This window comes from Lissotriton vulgaris, chromosome 12 (assembly GCF_964263255.1).
Source record: "Lissotriton vulgaris chromosome 12, aLisVul1.2, whole genome shotgun sequence".
Lineage (NCBI taxonomy): Eukaryota > Metazoa > Chordata > Amphibia > Caudata > Salamandridae > Lissotriton > Lissotriton vulgaris.
The window spans coordinates 758,330,989-758,355,467 of NC_141700.1; the positions used below are offsets into that span (position 1 = coordinate 758,330,989).

The 24,479-nt window shown below is 48.1% G+C and overlaps 1 protein-coding gene across 1 annotated transcript in view; it reads right to left on the reverse strand.

The window, feature by feature from the left end:
- DNAH2 (dynein axonemal heavy chain 2) overlaps positions 1-24,479 on the reverse strand; it is a 2,538,822-nt gene that overhangs the window by 574,047 nt on the left and 1,940,296 nt on the right. Inside the window, exons 61-62 of the mRNA XM_086946066.1 lie at positions 4,106-4,316; positions 2,884-3,000 (exon numbers count right to left, since the gene is read on the reverse strand). Coding sequence (XP_086802192.1) covers positions 2,884-3,000; positions 4,106-4,316 — 328 coding nt within the window. The remainder of the gene's footprint in view (positions 1-2,883; positions 3,001-4,105; positions 4,317-24,479) is intronic.

The window sequence follows — 24,479 nt, forward strand, 5'->3', positions numbered from 1 at the left end:
ATTCCGTTCTGGGAAGGACATGGCTTTTGTAGTTCGGACTGGACTGTTCCCATGGGGCAACAGGGTCAGAGCTGATTTGCATATCGCCATTGTCTAACCCAGGGTGGTGTGGAGTGCAAATAAACGATGGATTTGGGCCCAGATCTTTTGACTGGGGGAATGTGTGACATTGATCCACATTCGGTCCATCACTTGTTGTTTTAGCAATTGCCGCCCTAAGTGCGCTGGGGATGCCCAGACGTGGGTCCCAGGCACTCCACACCACTTGGAGTCAAGCTAGCCTGGCTGATGAGAGGTGTTACCTCGAAATCGGTCCGGTCCTCGGATGCTTGATTCCGTTCTGGGAAGGACATGGCTTTTGTAGTTCGGACTGGACTGTTCCCATGGGGCAACAGGGTCAGAGCTGATTTGCATATCACCATTGTCTAACCCAGGGTGGTGTGGAGTGCAAAAAAACGATGGATTTGGGCCCAGATCTTTTGACTGGGGGAATGTGTGACATTGATCCACATTCGGTCCATCACTTGTTGTTTTTGCAATTGCCGCCCTAAGTGCGCTGGGGATGCCCAGACGTGGGTCCCAGGCACTCCACACCACTTGGAGTCAAGCTAGCCGGGCTAATGAGAGGTGTTACCTCGAAACCGGTCCGGTCCTCGGATGCTTGATTCCGTTCTGGGAAGGACATGGCTTTTGTAGTTCGGACTGGACTGTTCCCATGGGGCAACAGGGTCAGAGCTGATTTGCATATCGCCATTGTCTAACCCAGGGTGGTGTGGAGTGCAAAAAAACGATGGATTTGGGCCCAGATCTTTTGATTGGGGGAATGTGTGACATTGATCCACATTCGGTCCATCACTTGTTGTTTTTCCATTGATTTCATAGCGCGGGGATGCCTCCGGGTCACCAGGCGCTCTATAAATCGCTAAATAAATAAATAAATAAATAAATAAAACTGTTAGTGCAAGGGCTGTTGTGTCATGTCTCAAAATTGTAACAGAGGGTATGGTATCAGTAGCAGTTTTTGATGGTGTTTTTGTTAATGGTGTTCATCCAGTCAACAGTATAGTCATTGTTGACAACGGTGTCCTTGTCGTCCACGGAGGTGACATTTTTGTTGATGGTATCGTCATCAACCTTGTTGATAGTCCCTTAGTCAGTGTAATCGACAAACGTGTCGTTGCGGACGCCGTTATCTACGGTACCCCAAGCGATGAAGGTACTACCATTGCCAAAGCTGATGGCTGCTTGCTCATCATTGATGAGCTTCTTTGATGGTTATATAGATTAAGTTTTCATCAATGGCAAAGATGAAGAGTGTTTGAAAGTCTCTGGAGGCAGCTTCCTGCTACAGCTTGAAGGAGCAGACTAGGTTCTGTGATGTTTTTCTAACAGAACTTCCCCAGTCAGAGTTCCTGTGTCTGAGGAAGGGTCCTCTTCTATTGTGAACTTTTTAAAGGCTATTTTATGTGGTTCTTCTTCAGATCTTGAAGTACGTCCAGAGTGTGAATGCCCTCCTTTTAAGATTTTACCAGAGATTTAGAAGCTTTCTCCTTCCTTTTCTGAGGACTGGACCTCTTCAGCCTTCAGTAATTCTGGAGCCATAACAATAGTCTGCCTTCTCAGTCCTTCAGAGTATTTGTGGAGAAGGTTCTACACATTGTACAGTCCCTTGACCTATGCATTGGGTGAAGGCAATGCATGGGATGAAATAGTCACTTATTTGACTGAGTGAGCAGAGCTCAAAAGGGAACATCTCAATTAACGTGGTAGAAAGCTGAAATGTGGTGGGATGAGTAAGGAGAGGTGAATGCTGTAATGTGCTCTGATTGGCTGAGTGTTGGATCTTTCAGGATGCTGTGAACAGGATACTACTGTGGCCACGTTAAAGCTATTCTGTATATGTTTAACATAGCATTGCTCACCATGTCTGTCGTCGGTCTCCCAGCTCGACTGCGGGGAAGACTCAAGCATGTGTATCTTTGAAAACTAGGCACAAAGAATTTTAGAGAAAAACATATCTGCCCTTTAAAAAACGTATTCTGTCTATAGAAGGGAGGGACTGTTACAGGTTTGCTCTGCAGAGTGCAACTACCAATGAGAACTGATTGGAATGGCTGTTTAGGCTTTGTTTACTTTTCATGAAATGATTATTGATAAAACAATGGACTATGTTCAGGGCCAGTGCAATAAGGAGATCCGGTGACTTCGGCATGCCCCAAACAGTAATAGATTTTCTACACTTGACACATAATTTTGTCAGTGTCAACAAAAAATGTTGTGTGTAGCTCAAATAGTACAAATTAATGGTGCCAGAGAATATGATGAATTATTTGCCTTTTCTTGACTCCGAATTCAGATAACTCTGACATAACTTGATCCTAGACTGATGCATAAACCTAGTGGCTGTGACAATAGTAAAACTCTGCGGAATGGTTTAATGACTGTCATTATGGTACAACACCCATTTCCCATCTTTCAGGGAGCCCTGGAAAAAGTGTGTGTTTATATTGCTCTATTGTATGTAACAAAAGTACCGAAACATGTTATATATATTTCAATTTAAATGAGCAGGTCTTGGTTGGCTGGTCTAAGAAGCTTGCATCCTAGCCCTTAATAGTCGTATGTCTCACCGGGTAACAATCTCAAGTAAACACTTTTTAATGGAAAACTCTGAAAGGTGAAAACTTTATTGTGATATATTTAAGTGTTTAAGGGGCATGGCGACCTCAAGAGTTTATGGGGTGTGGCGAATTATGCTATTGTGCCAATGCCATGCTATTAAAATGTACAAAAAGTATTTCCTCCTTTGTTGGGACAGGCGTTTGGACATCAGTCATCTCCCATAGCCCCACTACCCCCATTGGATGATCCACAAGGCCTTACCCTCATTGCCTCCTCTAACGCAGGTAAGGCCTCCTCCAGGTCCTTCTGAGCATTTTCAGCCAACATTTTGCATTTGACCTCTTCAAGGCCGATCTTCTCGCTGTGGGCCGTCACTGCCTAAGGGAAAAGGTGATAGGATGATAGAAGGAGTGAGAGTCGAGCAACAAAAAACGTCTTTAGCCTCAGTATATGAGAAACACCCAAGGCTTCTTTGTAGCATGTGAGGGAAGGCCACACTAAGACAATTCTTCTCTAGAGTTGAGAGGATCCACAGGTTCTGGTTCTAAAGATATATGTAAGTTACTTATAAGCTTTACAGAAATTAGAAACACATGGAGAATATGATACTGATGCAGAACATGAGAGAAATGATAACTTCAAGGGTCTAAACATAAAAAGTAGCATAGCAATATGCTCAGATAAAACGAGAAAAATAAATAAGAGCACAGACAAAGAGAAGAAGTGAGAAAAAGAGTGGCACTAAGCTGGACAGGCACAGGTTAAACAGAACATAAAAAGCTGGAATAGAGAGAGGAGGTAGGTATTAGTTACAGGCACTGACAAAGTCAATCAGTGTGGCCTTTTCTTTAATCAAAACTAAAGTAGTTTGTCATTGATTGCCAGATTTAAGCCTGCATGGGTCTTGCTAGCTGACTTCATTGTGGCCCCACTGTCCATAGAAGTTACATTTTTGCTTATTCAGTATATATTTGTGTCCATTTTCCGCTGATCAGGCTTCTGAGGACACCCGACCACCAGGAAGTGGACTAAACACATGAACCTTGCCTTTGGTGACAACAGAAGGCTTAAGGCCAGGTTCTAATTTGAAGCATACATTTAATATAAAACTTCAAGTGCAGAGCCATAGAATTCACTTATGACAATTCAATGTGTTTGTCTAAACTCACTCAGGATAGGAATAAACAAGTTAGGGTGCGCCACTAGTGCTGGGACCTCGCAAAGGCAGGGAAGAACCTCCTTCACATCTGAGGCAAACACACCAAGATGTGAGCAGAGGGAGTGCAGCCTTCCCATTCTCTCCCTAAACCAGTTCTGAAACCCACATGTATATCGCATGGGCCCCGTGGTTTTAGTATTTTTACAAATCTGAGCCCAGCATCACCTAAACATGGAATAAGAGCACTTGAACTGTTGGGCATTATGGCAGAACTCAGCATGTGACTCTCACGACAGATAGTTGCAGGTTTTAACATCAGCTGACCTTCTGTTGCTCATCTGCTTCTCGCTTCTGCTGCACGATGACCACCAAGTACTCCTCACACTGCTTCTGGAAGTCTGCCACTTTCTTCTTGGCCTCCTCCAACTTCAGAGACATCAGTTCCACCTTCTGGCGAGTATCATCGATCTTGAACAGGCCATTTCGCAGCTTGTTCACTTGGTCCCACAGTTCCTTCCGTTTTTCTGCTAAGAGCCTAAAGATCAAAGAAGTGCGTGAGTTTTTAAAAAGGCAACAGAAAATGTATTCCGATTCCTTGTAAATTCTATTATGACATGAGTGAAAGATCAGTGCCGTCTAGATGAATTGACATGCTGCTCCGAGGCATGACTGTGAAGCAGCAGCTACTATGGCTAGGTCTTGTTCAATGAGAAAACGTCCTTGACTGAAGAAATATATTGCATTAGCTATAAGAACAGTTATCCAGCTTTGGTGTCTTTCATAGATTTACATGCTTGAATCATTCCCTGCCACGAGAGTTGGAATTCCAGTGGAATGGCAGCCTAATGAGAGGAAAGAGCATCTGTGAAACATCCGCTGCTGGAGAAAAAGGATGCTGCCTGAGAATGCTTTGGATCACTCTTTGATGCATACATGGGTCAGTATGGAATCACTCAACAAAAAGGTTTCTTGCGGTCAACACCTACAGCATTTATGTCGTTCACAGATTTGCATGCTTGAATTATCTCCTGATATCAGGCTGGGAGCCCTCGCTAGTCAAAGCTTAACATATGTTTTTCAATACACTAATTGTCACTGAAAACTACAGTGAAACCTTCATAGGCCACACTTAAACCATCCATTTTATGATGTGCCCCGAAGTAAAGCCAGGCAGGTGGTGGGGCTGCAAACTCCAACCCTCCCCAGAGGCTATAATTGATAACTTTCCCAGCTTGTAAGCCTCAGCCCCGGGGAAGAGTGGGCGCATGTGAATCTATCAAAGAGAGCAATGCGCAGTACTGTAGTTACGGGTGAGGACCTTTTTCCTGCAGAACTGGATCTTTCATAGATTCACATGCTTGAATTATAATTCCCAAAACAGTACTTATCAAACCAATTATTTGGAAATTAAGCATAGCTTATACAAAAATACCAGGCAATACTGCTTTGTTCTCTCGCCTTGATCTGGCATTTACAGAACTGCGTTTGGCGGAGGTGCGTGCTGATGACCAGCTCGCTGCTCTGCAGATATTCATTAAGGGCACTCCAGCAAACAGTGCAGCTGTTGCTGCCATGTCCCTCATTGAGTGTGCTCCACATTTATGCTTTGTTCCAATTTCCGTATGAGACAGGGGAAAAGCGTAAACAAAAACGTCCCAAACAGGGAATTGAAAATGATTTCCCTGTTGAGTGGGAGGCAGCAACACCTGCTTGTGAAGATTTGCCATTCAGTGTGGGTGTGGATCCAATTGGGGTCTGCCTCTCCTTTGGTATCTTACGGGTTTGAATTTAATCCTAAACATGGAAGTTTATGTATCTCTTGCTGAGGGAGCCCGCTGTCTCATTCTGCAAACCTGGGACATGTTTCACCGTCAAGCTAATGATGTGTTGCAGGTACCAATGACCAAATTTCTTTGCTTCCCTGGATAACTGTATGGGTTGTGTTCCACCCTGCATTTGGATGTATTATAACACAGCCATTCTTGCGAGTTCTTATCTTGACATCTGTTAGTTGTAATTTGTAGGAGGGGGTAGAAAAGGCTTCAAAGCAAGCCTGTCCGCATCAAATCTGGCATATTTATAGGTAGCTTTAGTTCCTGCACAGACCATAATCCACTTGACTAGAGATTCTTCAAGGGTGCTTCCTAACCTGTCATTGAGGAGTCTTTTGATTTCATACAGATCCTGATTTAAATAGACATTGGTTTGGTCTTCCCACAAAAGCATGGCATGTTTCATCACAGCACACCCCTAAGTGTAAGCATTCAGAACCTTTTTATTTGGCTCCCTGAGATCTATAACGGGTCTCCAAGCCAATGTCTGAATGAAGAAAAGTCTAGAGCAGAACTCCAAGTTCCTTTCGTTGTGGGACACGGAGTCTATTATGACTGCAAACAATAATTGGGTTCCTTCCCGTTTTAGGACTTCTAAATGACAATACTACTGGTGGGAACGATGCAAAGGGTATTTTATGGCTGCACTTCACTAGATCTGGCACCCAACGCTCTGATGTTGTTCCTCTCCATGCCTGAAGAATGTTGCACTTCTCCCCCCATCAGCACGGCCGATGAGCAAGGGAGGACCTACTGGGAGTCAGGTTTCATGACTTCTTTGTTGGCTCTTGCGAAATGGTGGGCCATATTGATGCCTTCTATAACAGAACAATGTTGTCTTCTTCGTAGAACTCCGAGTGACTAGTCTTTAACACTATCCATCTTGATTGTTTGAAGAGCATCATCCTCATGTTTATCAAAAAGGTTCAGGTTTGAAGGTAGTATGGTGCAACCAGAAACATTTCTGTAATAAAGCACCTGCTGCCATCTGTCTGAAGGCTGTATTGGAGGCATCAGGTAATTTATCAAGGAATGGAGAGAAGGCCCTGCACAGTGTTGATCATACTGTAATACTATGACACTAGCATTAAGAATCTTGACAGCTGTGGCCATAAAATCACTCATTTTTTACCAAGCGGGGACAGAGAAAAAGGGAATGTCCAAAAATGTGTTTTGTTCATGCAATTTTCTATAGGAAAATCGAACAGCAATACTATAAAAACTGCTAGACGAAATTACACCAAATCTGGCAGAAAGCTAGATCTTGGTCCATGAAGTGTGCTCTTTGTGATTTGGTGTTACTTGACATAGCTATAACTGGTGAATTTCAGTGGTTTTATTCGTTTTGAAAGGTATTTTTGAACTGGCATTTTTACCTAACTATACCGTCTTTTCAACCCTTGCTTTTTTGAGTGAATATAAATACATATACAATTCTTCCAGGACTAACGCACAAGTTACTACTTGTGTAACGATATATCTGTAAGAGACATTAGTTAGTGATAGATTCCTTACCTTAGAATATCCCCAGGCGTCAGACTGGATCCGGAAATTTTTGCGTCGCAATACCCCTGCGCGCTGGTAGGCGTCGTCTGCGGCTCCGCGTCCGTCGTCGGCGTCGTGAGCGCCGGGATGACGTCGTCGGAGTATATAGACGGCGCCCATGCGCGCTGACGTCAGTTCTGATAACACAGCATTTCCGCGCCAGATACGCAGAGCCATGATAGAACTAACACTGGTGCCATGAAACTAGGGCCCTGAAAGGGGATGACCTTAACCCTAAATATCGGTTCGCAGAACGGGGAGGATGGGAGGGCGGTAAGGAATCTATCACTAACTAATGTCTCTTACAGATATATCGTTACACAAGTAGTAACTTGTGCATCTGAAAGAGACACGTTTGTGATAGATTCCTTACCTTAGAATAGATACCCCAGCAATACCAACCCCGGTGGTGGGTCTGCGAACCAATATCACACCAGAAAGTCCTGGAGGACGGAACGGCCAAAGAAGCCATCCCTCCGGACTTGACTGTCCAGGCAGTAGTGTCGTGCGAACGTGTGCAGCGAGGCCCACGTGGCTGCCTGACAGATGTCCTGCAGGGGGACACCGCGGCCCAGGGCAGTTGTCGTTGCCGTGGCCCGAGTGGAGTGAGCCCGCAATCCAGCCGGGGGCTCCTTCCTCGCCATGGAGTAGCATGCTTGGATGCACAAGATGATCCACCTTGAGATGGTCCTCTTGTGTACAGCCTTTCCCTTCTTCGCGCCCACGTAACCAACGAAGAGTTGGTCATCCACCCGGAATTGGCGAGTGCGGTCTAGGTAGTAGGAGAGCGCACGTTTTGGATCCAGACGGTGGAGCCTCTCCTCCTCTTTCGAGGGATGCGGAGGCGGAAAGAAGGTGGGCAAAGTGATGGACTGCCCGATGTGGAAGGCCGTGACAACCTTGGGCAGAAAGGAAGGTCGTGTACGCAACACCACCTTATCAGGATGAACAGACAGGAAAGGTGGAGAAGAAGAAAGAGCCTGGAGCTCACTCACCCTCCTGGCAGAGGTGATGGCAACCAGGAAGGCCGTCTTCAGAGTAAGGAGACGAAGAGGGCAGTTATGAAGTGGCTCAAAGGGAGCACACATCAGATAGGTGAGAACCAGATTCAAGTCCCACTGGGGCATCACGAAGGGAACAGGAGGAAACATGTGCGTGATGCCCTTCAGAAATCTACTCACAATAGGGGACTTGAATAAAGATGGCTGATCTGGTAGCCTCAAGAAGGCTGAAAGAGCAGAAAGGTACCCTTTAAGAGTGCCCAGAGCAGAGCCCTGCTGGGCAAGGGAAAGAAGAAAGAGCAGCACTTCCGAAAGGGGTGCAGAGAGGGGATCCACAGCCTTAGCTGCGCACCATGCCACAAATCTGTTCCACCGGCAGGCGTATACCGACTTCGTGGAGGGACGCCTGGCTGCCAGAATGATGTCACAGACTTCGGGAGGCAAGTCAAATGGCCTCAACTGCCGCCGCTCAATCTCCAAGCTTGTAGGTGGAGACTGGACAGGTTCGGGTGCAGGACCGTCCCCTGCTGCTGCGACAGAAGGTCCTCCCGAAGAGGCAGACGAATCGGGGGATCGACTGACATGCTGAGTAGCTCGGGATACCAGTATCTTCGTGCCCAGTCCGGAGCCACAAGGATGACCTGGGCCCGGTCGCGCCTGATCTTCTTCAGCACTCTGGGCAGAAGTGGTATAGGCGGAAAGGCGTACAACAGACCGCAGCTCCACTCGCGACGAAAAGCGTCTCCGAGCGAGTGCCGCCTTGGAAACTCCAACGCGCAGAACTGCTGACATTGCGCGTTCTCTTCGGTGGCGAATAGATCTAACCAAGGCTCTCCCCACTGTCGAAAGAGACCTTGCGCCACGTCCGAGTTCAGACGCCATTCGTGATCCATCATGCACCGGCGGCTGAGTTCGTCCGCCCTGGCATTCAGAGAGCCTGCCAGGTGTTGAACCACCAGGGTCACGCCCTGATGTTCCAGCCAGTGCCAGAGGCGCAGAGCCTCCTGGCAAAGGGTCCACGACCCCACACCGCCCTGTTTGTTGCAGTACCACATGGCGGTGGTGTTGTCGGTGAACACTTGCACCACGCTCCCCCTGACAGAGGGGAGGAATGCCTTCAGTGCAAGACGAATCGCCCTCAGCTCCAGAAGGTTGATGTGGAGCTGGGACTCCGCCGGAGACCAGAGGCCTCTGATCTCCGCCTCTCCCATGTGGCCTCCCCAGCCCTGGAGGGACGCGTCCGTCACAACTACGTGCTCCGGCTGGGGCAGGGAGAGGGGTCTGCCACTGACCCAGTCGCGGTCCGTGAGCCACCACTGCAGTTGCTTCGCAGTGCCCTCCGAGATCAGGACATGATCGGACAGGGTGCCCTGATGCTGGGCCCACTGAAACTTCAGGTCCCACTGCAGAGCCCGCATCCGCCACCTGGCGTGACGCACCAGAAGGATGCAGGAGGCCATCAGTTCCAGAAGCCGCAGCGTCAACCTGACCGAGACCCGGGATAACGGCCTGAAGACAGGAATCAGAGCCTGAATATCCCGAACCCGCTGCTCGGGTGGGTAAACCCGAAACTGCGCCGAGTCGAGAACCGCTCCGATGAAAAGGAGCTTCTGAGAGGGACACAGGTGTGACTTCGGCACATTGATGGAGAACCCCAGCAAGTGCAGGAGGTCGGCCGTAGTCTGGAGGTGGTTGACGACTGTCTGGGGCGAGCCCGCCTTCAACAACCAGTCGTCGAGGTAGGGGAAGACTGACACCCCTTGCCTGCGCAGATGGGCTGCGACCACCGCCATCACCTTCGTGAACACCCGTGGGGCGCTGGTAAGGCCGAAGGGGAGCACGGTAAACTGAAAGTGCTCTAGGCCTACCGTGAACCGCAGGTAACGCCGGTGGGCCGGCAGGACGGGGATGTGGAAATAGGCGTCCTGCAAGTCCAACGCTACCATCCAGTCTCCTGGGTCCAGGGCAGCCAGGACCTGAGCCAAAGTGAGCATCTTGAACTTCTCCGTCCGGAGGAAGCCGTTGACGTTCCGCAGATCCAAGATAGGGCGTAGGCCCCCTTTGCCCTTCTTGGGTACCAGAAAGTAGTGGGAGTAACAGCCACGTCCTACTTCTGGCCCAGGAACGCGCTCGATGGCCCTCTTGGCCAAGAGGGCCGAAACTTCTTCTTGCAGAAGTTGCAAGTGATCCCCCGACACACGGTGGTATTGAGGTGGCATGGATGGAGGGGAAGACTCGAAGGGGAGGGAGAAACCCCTTCGAACAATTTGCAGCACCCACCTGTCCGAAGTGACTGTATGCCAGTGGGAGAGGTGATGGTGAACCCTGCCTCCCACAGGCGTCACATGGGCCTGAAAACTCGGACTAGGAAGGTTTTGAGGCGGGGGCTGCTGAGGGAGGTGTGGACTGGCCTCGCCGCTGACCCCGACCACCGCCGCGGCGGTTCCCACGTCCGCCACCGCGCTGCTGGACATTTTGCGGCGTGTGGCTGGCGGTCCGTGGTGGGGCGCCCCTTCCGTGGCCACGAAAGGAGCGAAAGGCACCCGATTGCTGGCGTGGGGCCGTAAGGCCCAAGGACTTGGCCGTGGCCCTGGAGTCCTTGAAACGTTCCAGCGCATGGTCTGCCTTGTCACCGAAGAGGCGACGGCCATCAAACGGCATGTCCAGGAGGGTGGCCTGGACATCGGCCGAGAAGTTGGCGGACCTCAACCAGGCGTGGTGTCGAACCGCCACCGTCGTTGCCATCGCCCTGCCCAGTGAGTCCGTGGTATCCAGCCCACACCGGATAGAAAAACGTGCCGCATCTCGGCCGTCCGCAAGGGTTTGGCTGAGTTTAGCCCTGACCTCCTCAGGGCATTGTGGCAGCACCTCCGCAACCGTGTCCCACAGAGTGTGGGTGTAGCGGCCCAAGAGACAGTTGGTGTTCACTGACCGTAGCCCTAGGCTCACAGACGAGAAGACCTTCTTCCCGAACTGCTCATATCTCTTGGATTCCCTGTCGGGCGGGGCCGACGGGAATGCGGTCTGGGAGTTGGAGGCCTGGATGACCAGACTCTCGGGGGTGGGGTGGGTGGACAAAAAGCAAGGGTCGCCCGGTGCCGGGCGGTAGCGTCTGGCCACGTTCCTGTCCACAGGGGGGCCTGTGGCGGGCTTGGACCAAGTGCCCAGAAGAACGTCACACAAGGCCTCGTTGAACGGCAGGAGGGGCTCCGCGGAGCCGGACTGCTGTTTGAGGACCTCAGTGAGGAGATTAGTCCTCACGGCCGCGACGGGGAGCTGAAGGTTTAAGGCCTTAGCTGCCTTCGTCAACACTACACTGTAAGCAGAACCCGCCTCCGAAGCCACAGTCGGGGGCGACGTAAATCCAGTGTCTGGCGAGGTGTCAATACCACTGGCCTCCCCAAGCTCATATGTCCAGTCCTGATTCGACTGGCAATCACGTGCCAGAGGGTCCTCGGACCCCTCCCATTGCTCCTCGTCACCTGGCTCCTGGAAACCAGGATTAACAGCCAGGGCCTCCTCGTGGAGATAGAACTCTCCGAAGGCCGACGGAATCGGCGCCCAGCGGCGCCCCTCCGACTCCTGAGGAGGACCGCAGGAAACATTGGGGGCGGCAACCACATCGGCCGCCGGGGACGACACCTGAAGGGACGGCGCCGGCGAGGTCGTAGGGTCGACCGGCGAGGTCCCGGACCCGGAGCCGGATCCAGCGAGGTCGTGCGGCGCCGGGACCGAAGTCGCCAGCGGGGCCGGGCCCGAAGTACCCGACGTCGTCGGGGCCGAAGCGCCCGACCCGGAAGGACCTCCAGACGGAGCCGATCGGCCCGAAGGCGCCACGGGAACCGACTGAGGAGGGAGGGCCCTCATGGCCATGAGGTACCTCTCGACCTCCTCCTGCGACGCGCCGTGCCCAGGGACCCGAAGGTGTGGGGCAGGCGGCGACGCTTGCGACTCCCGCGGAGCCGCGTGGGCGGTGTCGCCCGAGTCCCCGGTCGCATCGTGCGAGCGACGGGGCGGGTCGGAGGATCGATGGCGTCGCTCCGACCTCTCATGCCTCTTACCTGAGGACTTGGAACCAGACGATCGGTGTCCACTCCCGGAACGTCGATGACTCCGACCTCGCGACCTGTCCCTCGACCTCCCGTGGGACCGGGACCGGGACCTGGAGCGGCGCGGGGCCGACTGCCTCAGCTCGAGACGCTTGCGGGACCGCTCCCGCCTAGCCTTCGACGTCAGGGCCCGGCAGTCGGAGCAGGTTCGATCGTCGTGGTCGAGGCCTAAGCACTTCAGGCACCGGCGATGGGGGTCCGTGACCGACATGAGTCGGCCGCACTTCGAGCAAGGCTTGAACCCGGGCATCCCTGGCACCGATAGTCGAGAATCGACTAAATAGAGGATCAAAAAGATCAAAAAAGTTTTCAGTCAAAAAGTGACTGGGGGTAGAGCTTCTTCCGGATCTGCGCTAGCTGGCGCGGAAAAAAGAAGAACTGACGTCAGCGCGCATGGGCGCCGTCTATATACTCCGACGACGTCATCCCGGCGCTCACGACGCCGACGACGGACGTGGAGCCGCAGACGACGCCTACCAGCGCGCAGGGGTATTGCTACGCAAAAATTTCCGGATCCAGTCTGATGCCTGGGGATATTCTAAGGTAAGGAATCTATCACTAACGTGTCTCTTTCAGATAGATATACGTAATGGCATACACTAGGCTCTGTGTACTATTATTTTAAAAGATTGCAAAGAGCTTAATGACCCAATCTTTCTTCCGTATCTGGGTGTCAAGATCAAGGCAATAATGTCTTGCAAATCATGAACCAATTTCCAAGCTGCTGCCTTACACATCTCAAGAATCAGAAATGTTTTAAGCAAAGCCATGGTGGCACCCTTAGCTCTAATAGAATGTGCTTTAGGTTTACCTGGATCTGGCTTGTGCGCCAGCTGAGAGCAAGCAGTGATACATAAACTATCTATTTAGCAATAGACTGTTTTGAGGTAAAAAACCTTGTCAACTATGAGCATGGTTAAAGAGACGTTGAGTAGACTTCCTTATGTATTTTGTTTTATAAAAATAGAACTTCAAGACTCAATGTCTAAAGAATGAAGAAATCGCTCTGTTGGAGTTGAAGGGTTTGGAAACAATGTAGGTAATATTATGGTGTGACTAATCTAGAAATATGAAACAACATTATATAGGAAAGAACAATTTGTCCTCCTTACTACCCTACTAGCATGAAAAGTTGTGTAGGATTCTTTAAAAGACAAGGCTTGCATTTCGCTAATTCTGCTATCTAAAGTGATAGCAACTTCCCAAGAAAGACATTGTAATGTAGCCTTATAAATTAGCTCAAAAGGCGACCCCATTAATTTTGATAGCACTAGATTAAACTCTCATGGGGAAGATAACCCACTAGGAATACTTTCCTCAAACCTTGCAAAATGTCTTTGATTAGAGATATATTAAAGAGAGAGACCTGATTAGGAGATTTTCTGTCAGTTGAAATGGCAGCTAACTGTACTTTTATTAAAGAAAATTGTAACTTGGACATGGCCAAATGAAGGAAATAAGGGAGTAAAACTTCCTTCTGAGAGGTAGCTGGATTGTGTCTGTTGTTTTGATATAATATGATTCAGCGTTTCCACTTCATGTAAATACATAGTATAGTGGAGGGGGGTTTTGCTGCTCTTAAAATTCCTACACAGAGAGGAGGCAAATTCAGATGACTGTTATAATCATAAACTCAACGATGTTAGGTTTCAGAGAAAGCTTCTTGTGTGGTTGATGGACATCTAGAGAAGGTCTGGATATGGCCCCCGCCTTGGCTATTTTGGAGTTATAATGATCTTCTACCCGGGAGATCTCAATTTCTCGAGGACCAATGGAATCAGTGAAAGGGTAGGGGACCAATGGAATCAGTGAAAGGGTAGGGAAAACATACAGAAAATCTTGTGACCGAGAAGTCATTGCCCTTCAGAAGTTGTTCTGGTTTTCTGGATGTGAAGCTTCAGCATTTACTGTTTTGAGCTGCAGCAAAGAGCTCTTTAGAAGGTGTATCCCACCCTTCGAAGATGTTGTAGAGAACTTCATCTTCTATCACCCATTTGTGGCTTTCTTCGTAGCACCTGCTTAGGAAATCAGCTTGAGTTCATTGTCTCTGGGATGTGTACTGCTGTCAACAATAGTCTGTCTGCTATAGCCCACAGCCAGATTGGTTGTGTTTTCATTAGGTGTGTTCTCCATCTGCTGCCTCCCTCTTTGTTGATGAAGAACCTGCTGGTCATGTTACTCTTATGAATCCTGATTGTCGTACAGGCTTGTAGTGACAGAAGCAATGCTTTAAGAACAAGATAAACATATTTTAGTTCCAGAAGTTTTATATGGTAAGTATTTTCCTTCCTGGCCCTTGACCTTGGATGGTGGGGTGATCCAGGTAGGCAACCCAACAAACAAGAGTGGTGTCTGTGACAATTGTTGATCCAGATTTCCTTTTTGAAAAGCAACACCCTGCTCCAAATTGTTTCTGGCGCATCACCAATTTAGTGACTGTCTGGCTACTGTTAAGTGCTCGTTTATCATCCCAGGTGTTCTTTATAGCTCCATTGATTACTCAGACCTTGTTGGAGCGGTCTCAGCTGCAACCTTGCAATCGGGACAATGAAGATACAAGATTCCATACAATCTAGGAGTGATGTTATCTCTCTTGCAGTTAGCTTGAGTACTTCTCTCAGAGGGTTGCACTTCTTCTGAATAGATAACTCTTTCTTCTCCAAATGATACAATCTTGCTTTTACCATGTCTATTCTTGGGCTCAGGTAGTTAAGTGTTTGAACTGAGACCAGGCTACTTCTAGTAGTTTATTTGGACTCCTAGGTTGTTTGACCCCAATTTTATATTTTCTTATAAGCTTGTTTATTTGCTGCAAGGCCTGAATTGTTCTGGCCTAACCTTTCTTATTATGTGGGACGGTTTCTATGTATTATTTCAAAACAAAAACCGATGTTTTTTTTTAAATTAGATTTTGAGTTGGTGTTTTGATTCTGGTTTTGAAGGCACAGACGGTGGAATCGCCTTGAAATGAAGAAAGTATCTATAAGATACAATACTCAGCACCCATTTGTCCTTCGTGATGGTAGATGAATCTTCAAGATTAAAAGATACCTCATTTTTCAATGAAGTGGGAAACAATAGGGCTGAAATGTTGTCACTGCCTATCCGATAAATGTCTTCCACGTCTAGGAGTTGATGACTTCAAAGTGATTATTCCCGGCCTTGCCTGGTTTCTTAGATATTAGCACTTTTGCACTGGTTGATATTGCTGGCATGTTGGGTAGGGCCAGCAGGGGATTAAACCATTGTAAGAAATGTCTTCTTCTGGTCTTGGATTGCTAATTGAAGAACCTCCTTTCTTCTCTTAGGCGAACTGCAAACGGAGCAGCTTCTCCTTTTGGAAGATTAGCTTGAAAATGTTAGGGAGAGTCAGGATGATCTTCTAATAATGATACCATGGCAGTAAGCAGTCAAAGCTACTTTAGATGAGTCAAGACCTGCACTTACAACTTGATTAGTGATCAGTGAGCACTTACTCATTTGATCCCAAAAATCCTGTTAACTATCTTTGGGCATGTCATCAATGAAGGACTTCACACTTTCCAGAAGAGCAGTGGCACTGCACTTACTGGGGGTGCAGTGGACTCCGGAGCTAATGCATGCATCTTTTAAACTGAAGTAACAATAACAGAATCTGATTTAGCATCAATTTTTTAGGAAGTCTGGATGTTGATATGGAACTTCACATTTTTTGAATACCCTTGGTGCTGAGGCCTTTGCTGCCGGTGTCAGGAATTTCTTATGTGCTATACACAGGAGCCCCAAAACCAAAGCCCTTGCATGAAGTGTCTGAAGGATGCCTGAGACCATTTGTTCTGAAGTGTCCATAGGACTATTTAATTTGGCCTCACTTCTAGCCAAAACGTCATGAAAGGTATTATCACCCACAGAGGAGACACAGGTCTTGGAGAAACTGCAGTTGAAGTGAAAGTATATGAAGATTGCAAATCGCCCATAACTGAAAAAGATGATCTGGGCCTTAATGGTGAAGTGCAGCATTCCTTCTTTCAGGAGTGCGTCTAGATTACCCGTGAGATGAAGGAGGTCTGGGTGGGAGTAGACATAGAGGAGAGCTGTAACTCATCTGTAGGAATGGGCGGTCGTCTAGAGGATGATAGCTTTAAACAGTGAGAGGAGTCGTCATTTCCTAAATATTGTGTGTTCTGAAGGTCGGAAGGGTAGGTTCGCGGCGCTGTGTCATTTTAGATTGAAAGGGCTGAGACAGAGGAGGCTTGAAATAGTGCCTGTTCTATGTGGAACTTTGGACTGCCAGTCAGAACGGATAACCTCATCTTCTGTTCACCCCTAATTATTGTGACAGTATACCAATATCGCCAGGTGGTATTACACATTATTCTGACTTCCATACCTGGGACTTGGAGCGTCAAGATTTTCAAATTTCTATGTTACAAGGTGTGAAAACAAATAATGTTGTTTTATTTGCTGCATGAAATCAAAATTCGCCATGTTGGAATTCGTGGAGAGACTCCTGCGAGTCCAAAATACACCTGCTGTAATGTTTGCACACCTCCAAATCCCGATTTGGGAGCACGTTCATGTTTAAATCCAAATGGAGACTCCGCGACTATTGGAGTGAGGCGTGGGACCGCGGGATTGTCGGTCGCTTTCGAAATTAGACTGCGGTGTAATATTTGATTTTGCCCTCTAGAGGGAGTCAGTGGTGTACTTTTAAGATGGGATTTACATTGTTTCTCCGTGTTAGTGTGAAAGCCTGGTGTCTGCTGAAATTTTAGAGGCTCAAATGTGCTTGCAGGGAGACCAGACTCAATTGTGTTTCCGCGTCGAGCGATAAATCACTTATGCGAATCACCGACCTGAAGTCCGTTGGCGAAATGTCATTTTCTTGAAGTGGAGTTATTGGAAATTGACTGATTTGACAATTCGGTTAATATATAGGACATTTTAGTTGGACGTTTATTGGTGACACCTGCGTGTAGGCAGTGTGATCTGTCAAATTGATCAAAAATATGCCTGAGCACCCTAACCACAAGTGCCCCACGTTTGCGAATTGCGCCTTTTCTCAAACTCTGCTTCAGTCTTTGAATGTTATCAAAAACAAGAAGCGGAATGGACCATATGGGGACAAAATGCTGTAAGGAAATAATAATGCCCACCGGTCACACATCGTGTTATTAAAACTGTACACCCATCGCTCATTTTGTGCGTGAGTCGCGCTAAAGAAGGAGGCAACAGGGAGAGGGGAGACAGGAGGGGACCTGCGCATGTTTTCCTTGTGGGAACAAGCAGGGGCACCATATGTTTGACAGGTAATTACAAACATATGTTTTCCCCGCTCTCCCGCCAGGGAATAGCCAGACGTGCATGTGTTGCCATTGAAGGCAATGGAACCTGTGCACGGTTTGGCCTGAAAAGGCACATCGATGGCTTAAGGTCTCTCTCCTATGCAACACATGCGCGTGGCGTAGAACGAGACCTAATAATCAGTAGGAGGCTGGCTTAGTATATGGTGCACACTTATTTAAGTGATGCACCTTGCACTAATCCAGGCAAGCCTTTTGGTAATTTTAGTGGTCTTTGATGACCATGGAAAACTCTCAAAGTGATAGCTCTGGAGAGCAGCATTTGAAGGAGTGTTAAGCAGCTAGTTTTACAAGTTTAATCATATAGGCTAGGTTAAATAAAAAATAATAAAAAGTGTTTATATAAAAATACTTCTATTTATTACACAACATTCAATAATACATTGGTATATGTCCTGCTCGGAGATACCAACACAATACCCCAAAATACTTCAATTGAAATAAGGTAAGTAGCACAAAAAACAGTGGTCACTAGGGGAAAACCAAACCATATACTAAGAAAGAGGAATGTGAACTGCAAAGGTGGATGCGACTTGGACCAGAAGATCCAGAGGAGCCGGGGACTCAAAGAACCACCCAAGGCAAAGACCCAGGAACCCCATGGAGGCTGTGTGCAGAGTGGGAACACAGCCGCATGACTAATGGGAGTCAATGGAGAAGTCGTGGTTGCAGTTTTGCAGAAGAAGGACACTTCCCAGAGGACCACAAAGAATTCCCTCGGAGGACAGAAGGTTGGCGAGCCACCCCACCCATGGATGCTGCGGGAACCAAGTTACGTACACCAGGGAAGCCAGGTGCATAGGGGTAAAGAGACGTCTGAAACCTCCGTAGACGACAATGAAAGACTTGGAAGAAAATGCTTCTGGAAAAGAAGGTGAGGAAGTCTGATGGAATCCAAGGGTTGATTCTGGAAGTAAAGAACCTGCAAGCAAAGGGCACAGAGTCTATGCAACTCAGGAGTGACCAGGAGGCACAAAAGAGCAATGCCCACTGATGCTGGGCGGTTCAGAAGAGTTGGAGTGTCCTTGTCTCTGCAGCTGTGAGGAGCAGGTGACACTGAGAAAGACCTGGAGCTATGTATGAGCTGTCCCATATCAGATGTCAGTGTCTGGTGGGAGCACCAACAAGCCTTGGTAGCTGCATATGGTGTGGAGAACGAAGAAAGAACAATATTGGGACTAGCAAGGTCGAAGGGACTCCCCAACAGCAGGAGAGTCAGAGCAGGCCCTGAGCAAGCAGGGGAGCCCATTAAAGCAGTACAAGACCCTCAGGAGGACCCACAGGAGGAAGGCACAGGAGTCGCAAGAGAATCTCGAGCAGCTCACCAAGAATGAATGCCCACAGTGCAGAGGATGCAGCAAGGATGCTGAGCTTGGACAGAAGAAATGCTAGAAGCAGAAGCTTCTTGGAGCCCCAAGAGCTCTGGAGAGGTCGGAACTAGTTACTCGTGAAGACAAGTGTAGCCTTCCAGTTCTTAAAGAATATAGAAATCGGAGTTCTGGTAAAGCTTTGCCAATGAGGATCGAAGGCGTGCGAGAAGTCACGGCGTCTTACGTCGTAGGAAGCAAGATGGCGGATCTATCCGCCAAGAACTGGAAGGCTATACTCGTCGTCACGAGTAACTAGTTCTGACCTCCATCATTGTTTATGAACTCGAAGGCTACACTTGTCGTAACGAGTAACTAGACCCTGCTATCAGTTGATTCATGCGAGAATTTATAACAAGGCGCATTTCTACGTTTTATCTGTATGACGACATAATTGATGGTGTCGCGACATTGGAACTTTAAAGATAAGGAATATGGAACAATAATTTCCCCTTTTTATCGGCTACATTCGATATCACGACGGTTAACAGCATCTCAAAACAGAGTAACGCGACTTAAGGCATAATTAATCGTTATATCCTAAGAAAATGAATATGGAACAATAATTTCCCTTTGGGCTGTCACATTCGACATCACAAACGTAAACAGCATTTTAGAACAGAGTAACACGATTTAAGGCAAAACTAATCGATAAATTTTAATAAACTAATCATCAATTGTGACCTGTAAAATTCCAATCATTAATTATCAAATTAGTAAAAGTGTCCTTTATGTAATTAGTGGCTATTCCTGAAGAAGGCGCTGGTTCGCCGAAACGAGCGTCGAGATTATTATTGTGCCACATCTCTCTGTTTATGTTTTATAATTTTTTCTTTATATTTGTGATATTGTTTTTAATAATACTGTGTTTGATTTGCTATATATTGTATGCTGATACAATTTTTTTAATGATGTATGTATAGGAGGAGGAGCTACGTCAGCAAGCAAGATGGCTGCTTAGGCTCCCGGCTCCGTCGCCCCTCGTAACCCGCCGCGATATCCTGCATGTTATCCTGACTTAACGCCTAGTCTCTGTGTGCATGAACTGCCCCGCACTCCGATGGTGAAATGCGGAAACTTTTATCAGCTTGTTTAACAGGGTTACATTGAGTGTAAGTTTGCGGCCTACTCCAGCGGTGAAGCCGGGGCCTGGAGTACTTTCACAGCCGGGCTGTAGTGCAACAACATCGGCCAGGAGACTCAGGCTGGGCCCGGTCGACCGGAGTGGAGGCTTTGTTTCAGCCCGGATTTGGTGGCAATCGTCTTCAGTGCTCAGTATCGACGGAGGAGTGAGTCTGCGTGCTGTTGGCTGCGGGTGAAGGCCCCCGTCCCGCGGCCCCGGTTTGCTCCCGCCGGGGTTCGGTGGATCGGGGTCACTGGCATGCGGCCTTAATTGGGTTGACCGTGGTTGCAAACAAAGAATGGTCACCCTTCGCAATTGCACGTTCGAGATCCTGTCTATCCCCCAGTGGGTGCCGGAATCACCCGGGAAGGTGATGGTGATTGATACCGAACACGAGATTATGGATCGAATGGTGCATGAGCCATCGCTGCGGTTAATACTGACGGAACTTTGGGCATTCCGCTCACATGTGGATACTTTGTTGAGCAAGTTGGACTTGCGCCTATCTGAAATTCTCCTGGTGGAACCGGGCCCGGCCTTATTGTTGAAACGGGATTCTGCAGCCATTCAAAAGGCGCCCATTTTGACTCCGTGCGAGGACCCCGTGAAGAAACGAGTAATGGAATCATCGGATGGTGCCCTGGTGGACGGTGTTCCCGAGGATGGCATAGTATTGTTGAACTTTTCACCACTTTGGAGATATCGTCAGGCGTTCCCCTCCCGGAGACTTTTGTCCATGACTTTCCATCTCTTTTGTGGTCCTCTTCTCCTTTCCTGGCGACGCTACGACTCCTGTTCAAGACACATTGGGACTGTTCATCTCGGAGGGAGAGTTTGTCTGCATCCACGGTTCTTGAGGACTCATTGCCTGCTGGTAGCCATGGGCTGATCTTTGCTGACTCTTATCTTCTCTATTGCTTCTTTGTGTGCCTCTGGGTCTCGCTGGAAGGGGTTCGTGTTTTTGTTCGGAAGGGCCAAGGTTAAGATCGGCTGGATCGGGATGGGTTGGCATGGCTTTTACAAGTGTTGGACCTGCAACCGTTTGCTCTAAGAGGCTGGGCGGTGTCTCACGGTACCCTCTAATTTCTCAACATTGCTGTCACAAGGTATCTTTTACTGATAGGGGGTGGCTGTTTCAGGCGGGGGGATCTAAAGGGGCTGGGAGCCCACATGGATATGCCCTCCTCCGCTCTTCTTTTTCCTACCTTTGGGGTTTTAGTTGTTAGGGGTGACAGGCACGCTGCTAGTGGGGTCAGGCTGTATCCATTTGCAGGGGTGCAGGGTGGGGGGCTGAAGGTTTTTTTTTATTTTTGCCTTTTTTATTTTCTATGGCCTTCCTTCTTTTTCTTTCTTCTTGTAGGGTCAGTATAACTACGAATCATTTGGATTCTTATCATATGCTTGTACTTCGTGCTTTAGCTTTTATGATATCTTGATTTGTGGGCGGGCAGACCTCGAGTAATGGCGCAACATGGAAATGTATAATGTGTGTTCTTTTGTATCGACCTATATGCTCCTGCGCCAAATCTCCATTACAGTGGTCATTATATGTATATCCTGTTTTTTACCCTGCCCCCCGCTTCTTCTGTTTGATTGTATGGCACCTGATCCTCTCTTATATAATATAAAATGAAACCTCTGTCTTATCCTGAACTCCGATTATGCATTCCAATACAAGCTTTACTCTGAATCGCTGCCGGACCTTTGGGTTGTCGGCTGATGAGCTGTGTCGTATTGTGATATTAACAAATTTTTATTTGTTCAGCGGCCGGCCCCCGCGGTTGTAGGCCCATGCTTGTATTTTTACTGAATGCTAAAATAAAGGTTTTAAAAAAAAATAAAAAAAATAAAATGATGTATGTATAACCTAAAAGTGTTTTTATAGAAACTCTACGAATCATGACAATAAAGACAGAACTCAATTTTTGAATGTGTCATTTCTCCCATTTATCATTGTATAGACATGAGGATACAATTGCCTAGGTTTGTTTTTTCTCATAATTATTTGTCCCTGACCTAGGAATTGAACTTACTATTGTTCAGGGGGTCCTTGTTATATACACTGATACTGGAAGAAGCACAGACACAGAAGAAGATTTGCAGAACAGCGAGACCAGAAGCAGCAGGAGGCTTCCTTGGTGCGGTCTCGGTTCCAGGCGAGGTCAAGCAAAGTCCTAGTGTCCAGACAGTCGAAGAGTGGCATGGTTTCAGTCTTGAGTCTTGTCCCATGGCCAATCTAAAAAACATCCACAGGCAGGCCCTTAAGGAAAAGGTTGGAACGACTCAGAGGTCCCTCCCAGAGGAAGGGCTGGGCAGAGGGGAGGATAATCCCATGTGCTCTGTCCAGTTTCTGCCCGAGCGGGAGCAAAGGGCTTCCTGAACTGGCTTAAACTGGAGTATGCAAGGAGTGCACCATATGTGCTCTTCACAGCAGTCTGGTGGTGCTGGCAAGCACCCCACCCCAGCCCAATACACTAAGTTCTATGCTGGAGGTGGTAACACCTCCCTGCGACAGGAAACCTATTGTTCTACATTCCTCTGCGTGAACTTAGCTCTGCAGCAGGAGGGTAGAATCGTGTCTGTGGTCAGCAGCAGTACTAGCTTGCTTTCAGGCCCTGACAGGCTGTTACCGAGAGTACAGGGGATACCCAAGGGAGCCCCCCAGTACATGGGATCATACTTCCAACACTGGAATTGGTGTTGGGGTAGGATTACAACAAGTTTGATACCAATCAGTTTCAGTGCAGCGACTATATAGCTAGACATCTCGTAATGACTGATGTCCACTATATGTATTAAAATGGCTGAACGCACTTACAAAGCCTGGAGAATCGACTCCTGGGTTTTAAGGGTGTACTGCTTATGCAGGGGCACCCCCACACTTACAACAAAGCACCCTGCCTTCAGGATTGAAGAGCCTGCCATAGGGGTGGCATAGGTTTTAAGTGCAGTGACCTCAGATATAAGGAAACATATATCTGGTGAGAGGTGCCAGCACCAATTCACACAGGCTGCAATGGCAGGCCTGTAGTCACAGTTTATGTGGACTCCCATGGGTGGCACAAATTCATGGTGAAGCTAATGGGAGACCCCTGGGGTACCTATGCCATGGGTACCTCAGTAACATATACTAGGTACTCTCAAGGGTACACAAGTAGCCAATTGTGGATGTTCAAAATAACTTACCATGGTCAATTTAGGGATTAAACACAGTGGCTGGGGTCCTGATTAGCAGGGTCCCAGTCGGACTAAGTCAAAAAGGATAAATTACTAACCTGTAAGAACAACGGTTACTTACCTGTAATCTGTGGTTCTCCAGTATTAGGGGTGTCTTTCATAGATTCACATGCCTGAATCAGAGTAGATAGCAGTACACATCTGTGTCTGGAAGACGCTCTTTGTAGCATAAGCTGGTAATATGAGATGCACATAACCCTGAACTCTTTATGAGATCAGAGGCACAAGCACATAACAAGATACTCAATTATAATACAATAAGTTGCACAAAATACAGTAATGCCCTAGGGGCACTTCGAACCATATACTAAAATAGTGGTCTATGAACCACTTCATGAACAAAGGAAAGGCCTAGGGCCTAGAGAATCGCTGGGGCTACACTGTACTACCAAAGGATAGGGAGCAGGAGGCCCACGGGATGCGCGTGCAGTGTCTTTACACACACACGAGTTACCATAGAGTTAGAATGGGAACAAAAGAAATGGAAACTAGTTCTTTTAGGTCACTTCCGGATGGACAAGGAGAAAGCTACTTGAAAGTTAGACACTAGGATAGTAAATACCCACAGGAGCACCGAAGTTCTCGCGTTACCTCACCCACAGGAAGCAGGTGCATAGGTGTCAAAGTGTGTCGGGTTTCGTCGCTGATTCCTATGGAGCCTTGGAGAAAGATGCTGCAGGCGACCAGGAGGGAAGTGTCCGGTTGGGTCCAAGGGCGGATTGAGGATGAAGAGTACCTGAAAGCAGAGGGGACAGAGTCGGGGTCACTAGCCAGTGACCAGGATGGAACCAGGAAGGAACCAGGCGATGTCGCGAAGCAATCAGGTGATGTCGTGAAGCTTGTCTCTGCAGCCACGTGGACCAGGAGTTGTCGACGACGACCTGGAGCTGGAACCAGGCAATGTCGCGAAGCAATCAGGTGATGTCGTGAAGCTTGTCTCTGCAGCCACGTGGACCAGGAGGTGTCGACGACGACCAGGAGCTGGATACGGACTGTCCCACGAAGGCTCTCGCTGTCGGCGGTGTCGGCTTCCGGATTGGAGTCAACAAGCCTTGGCAAAGGTAACCCAGGCAGGAATCGAAGATGGCTTCTTGATTAGACCAGCAAGGTCTGATGGGCTTCTCCTTTTCAGGGAAGCAAGG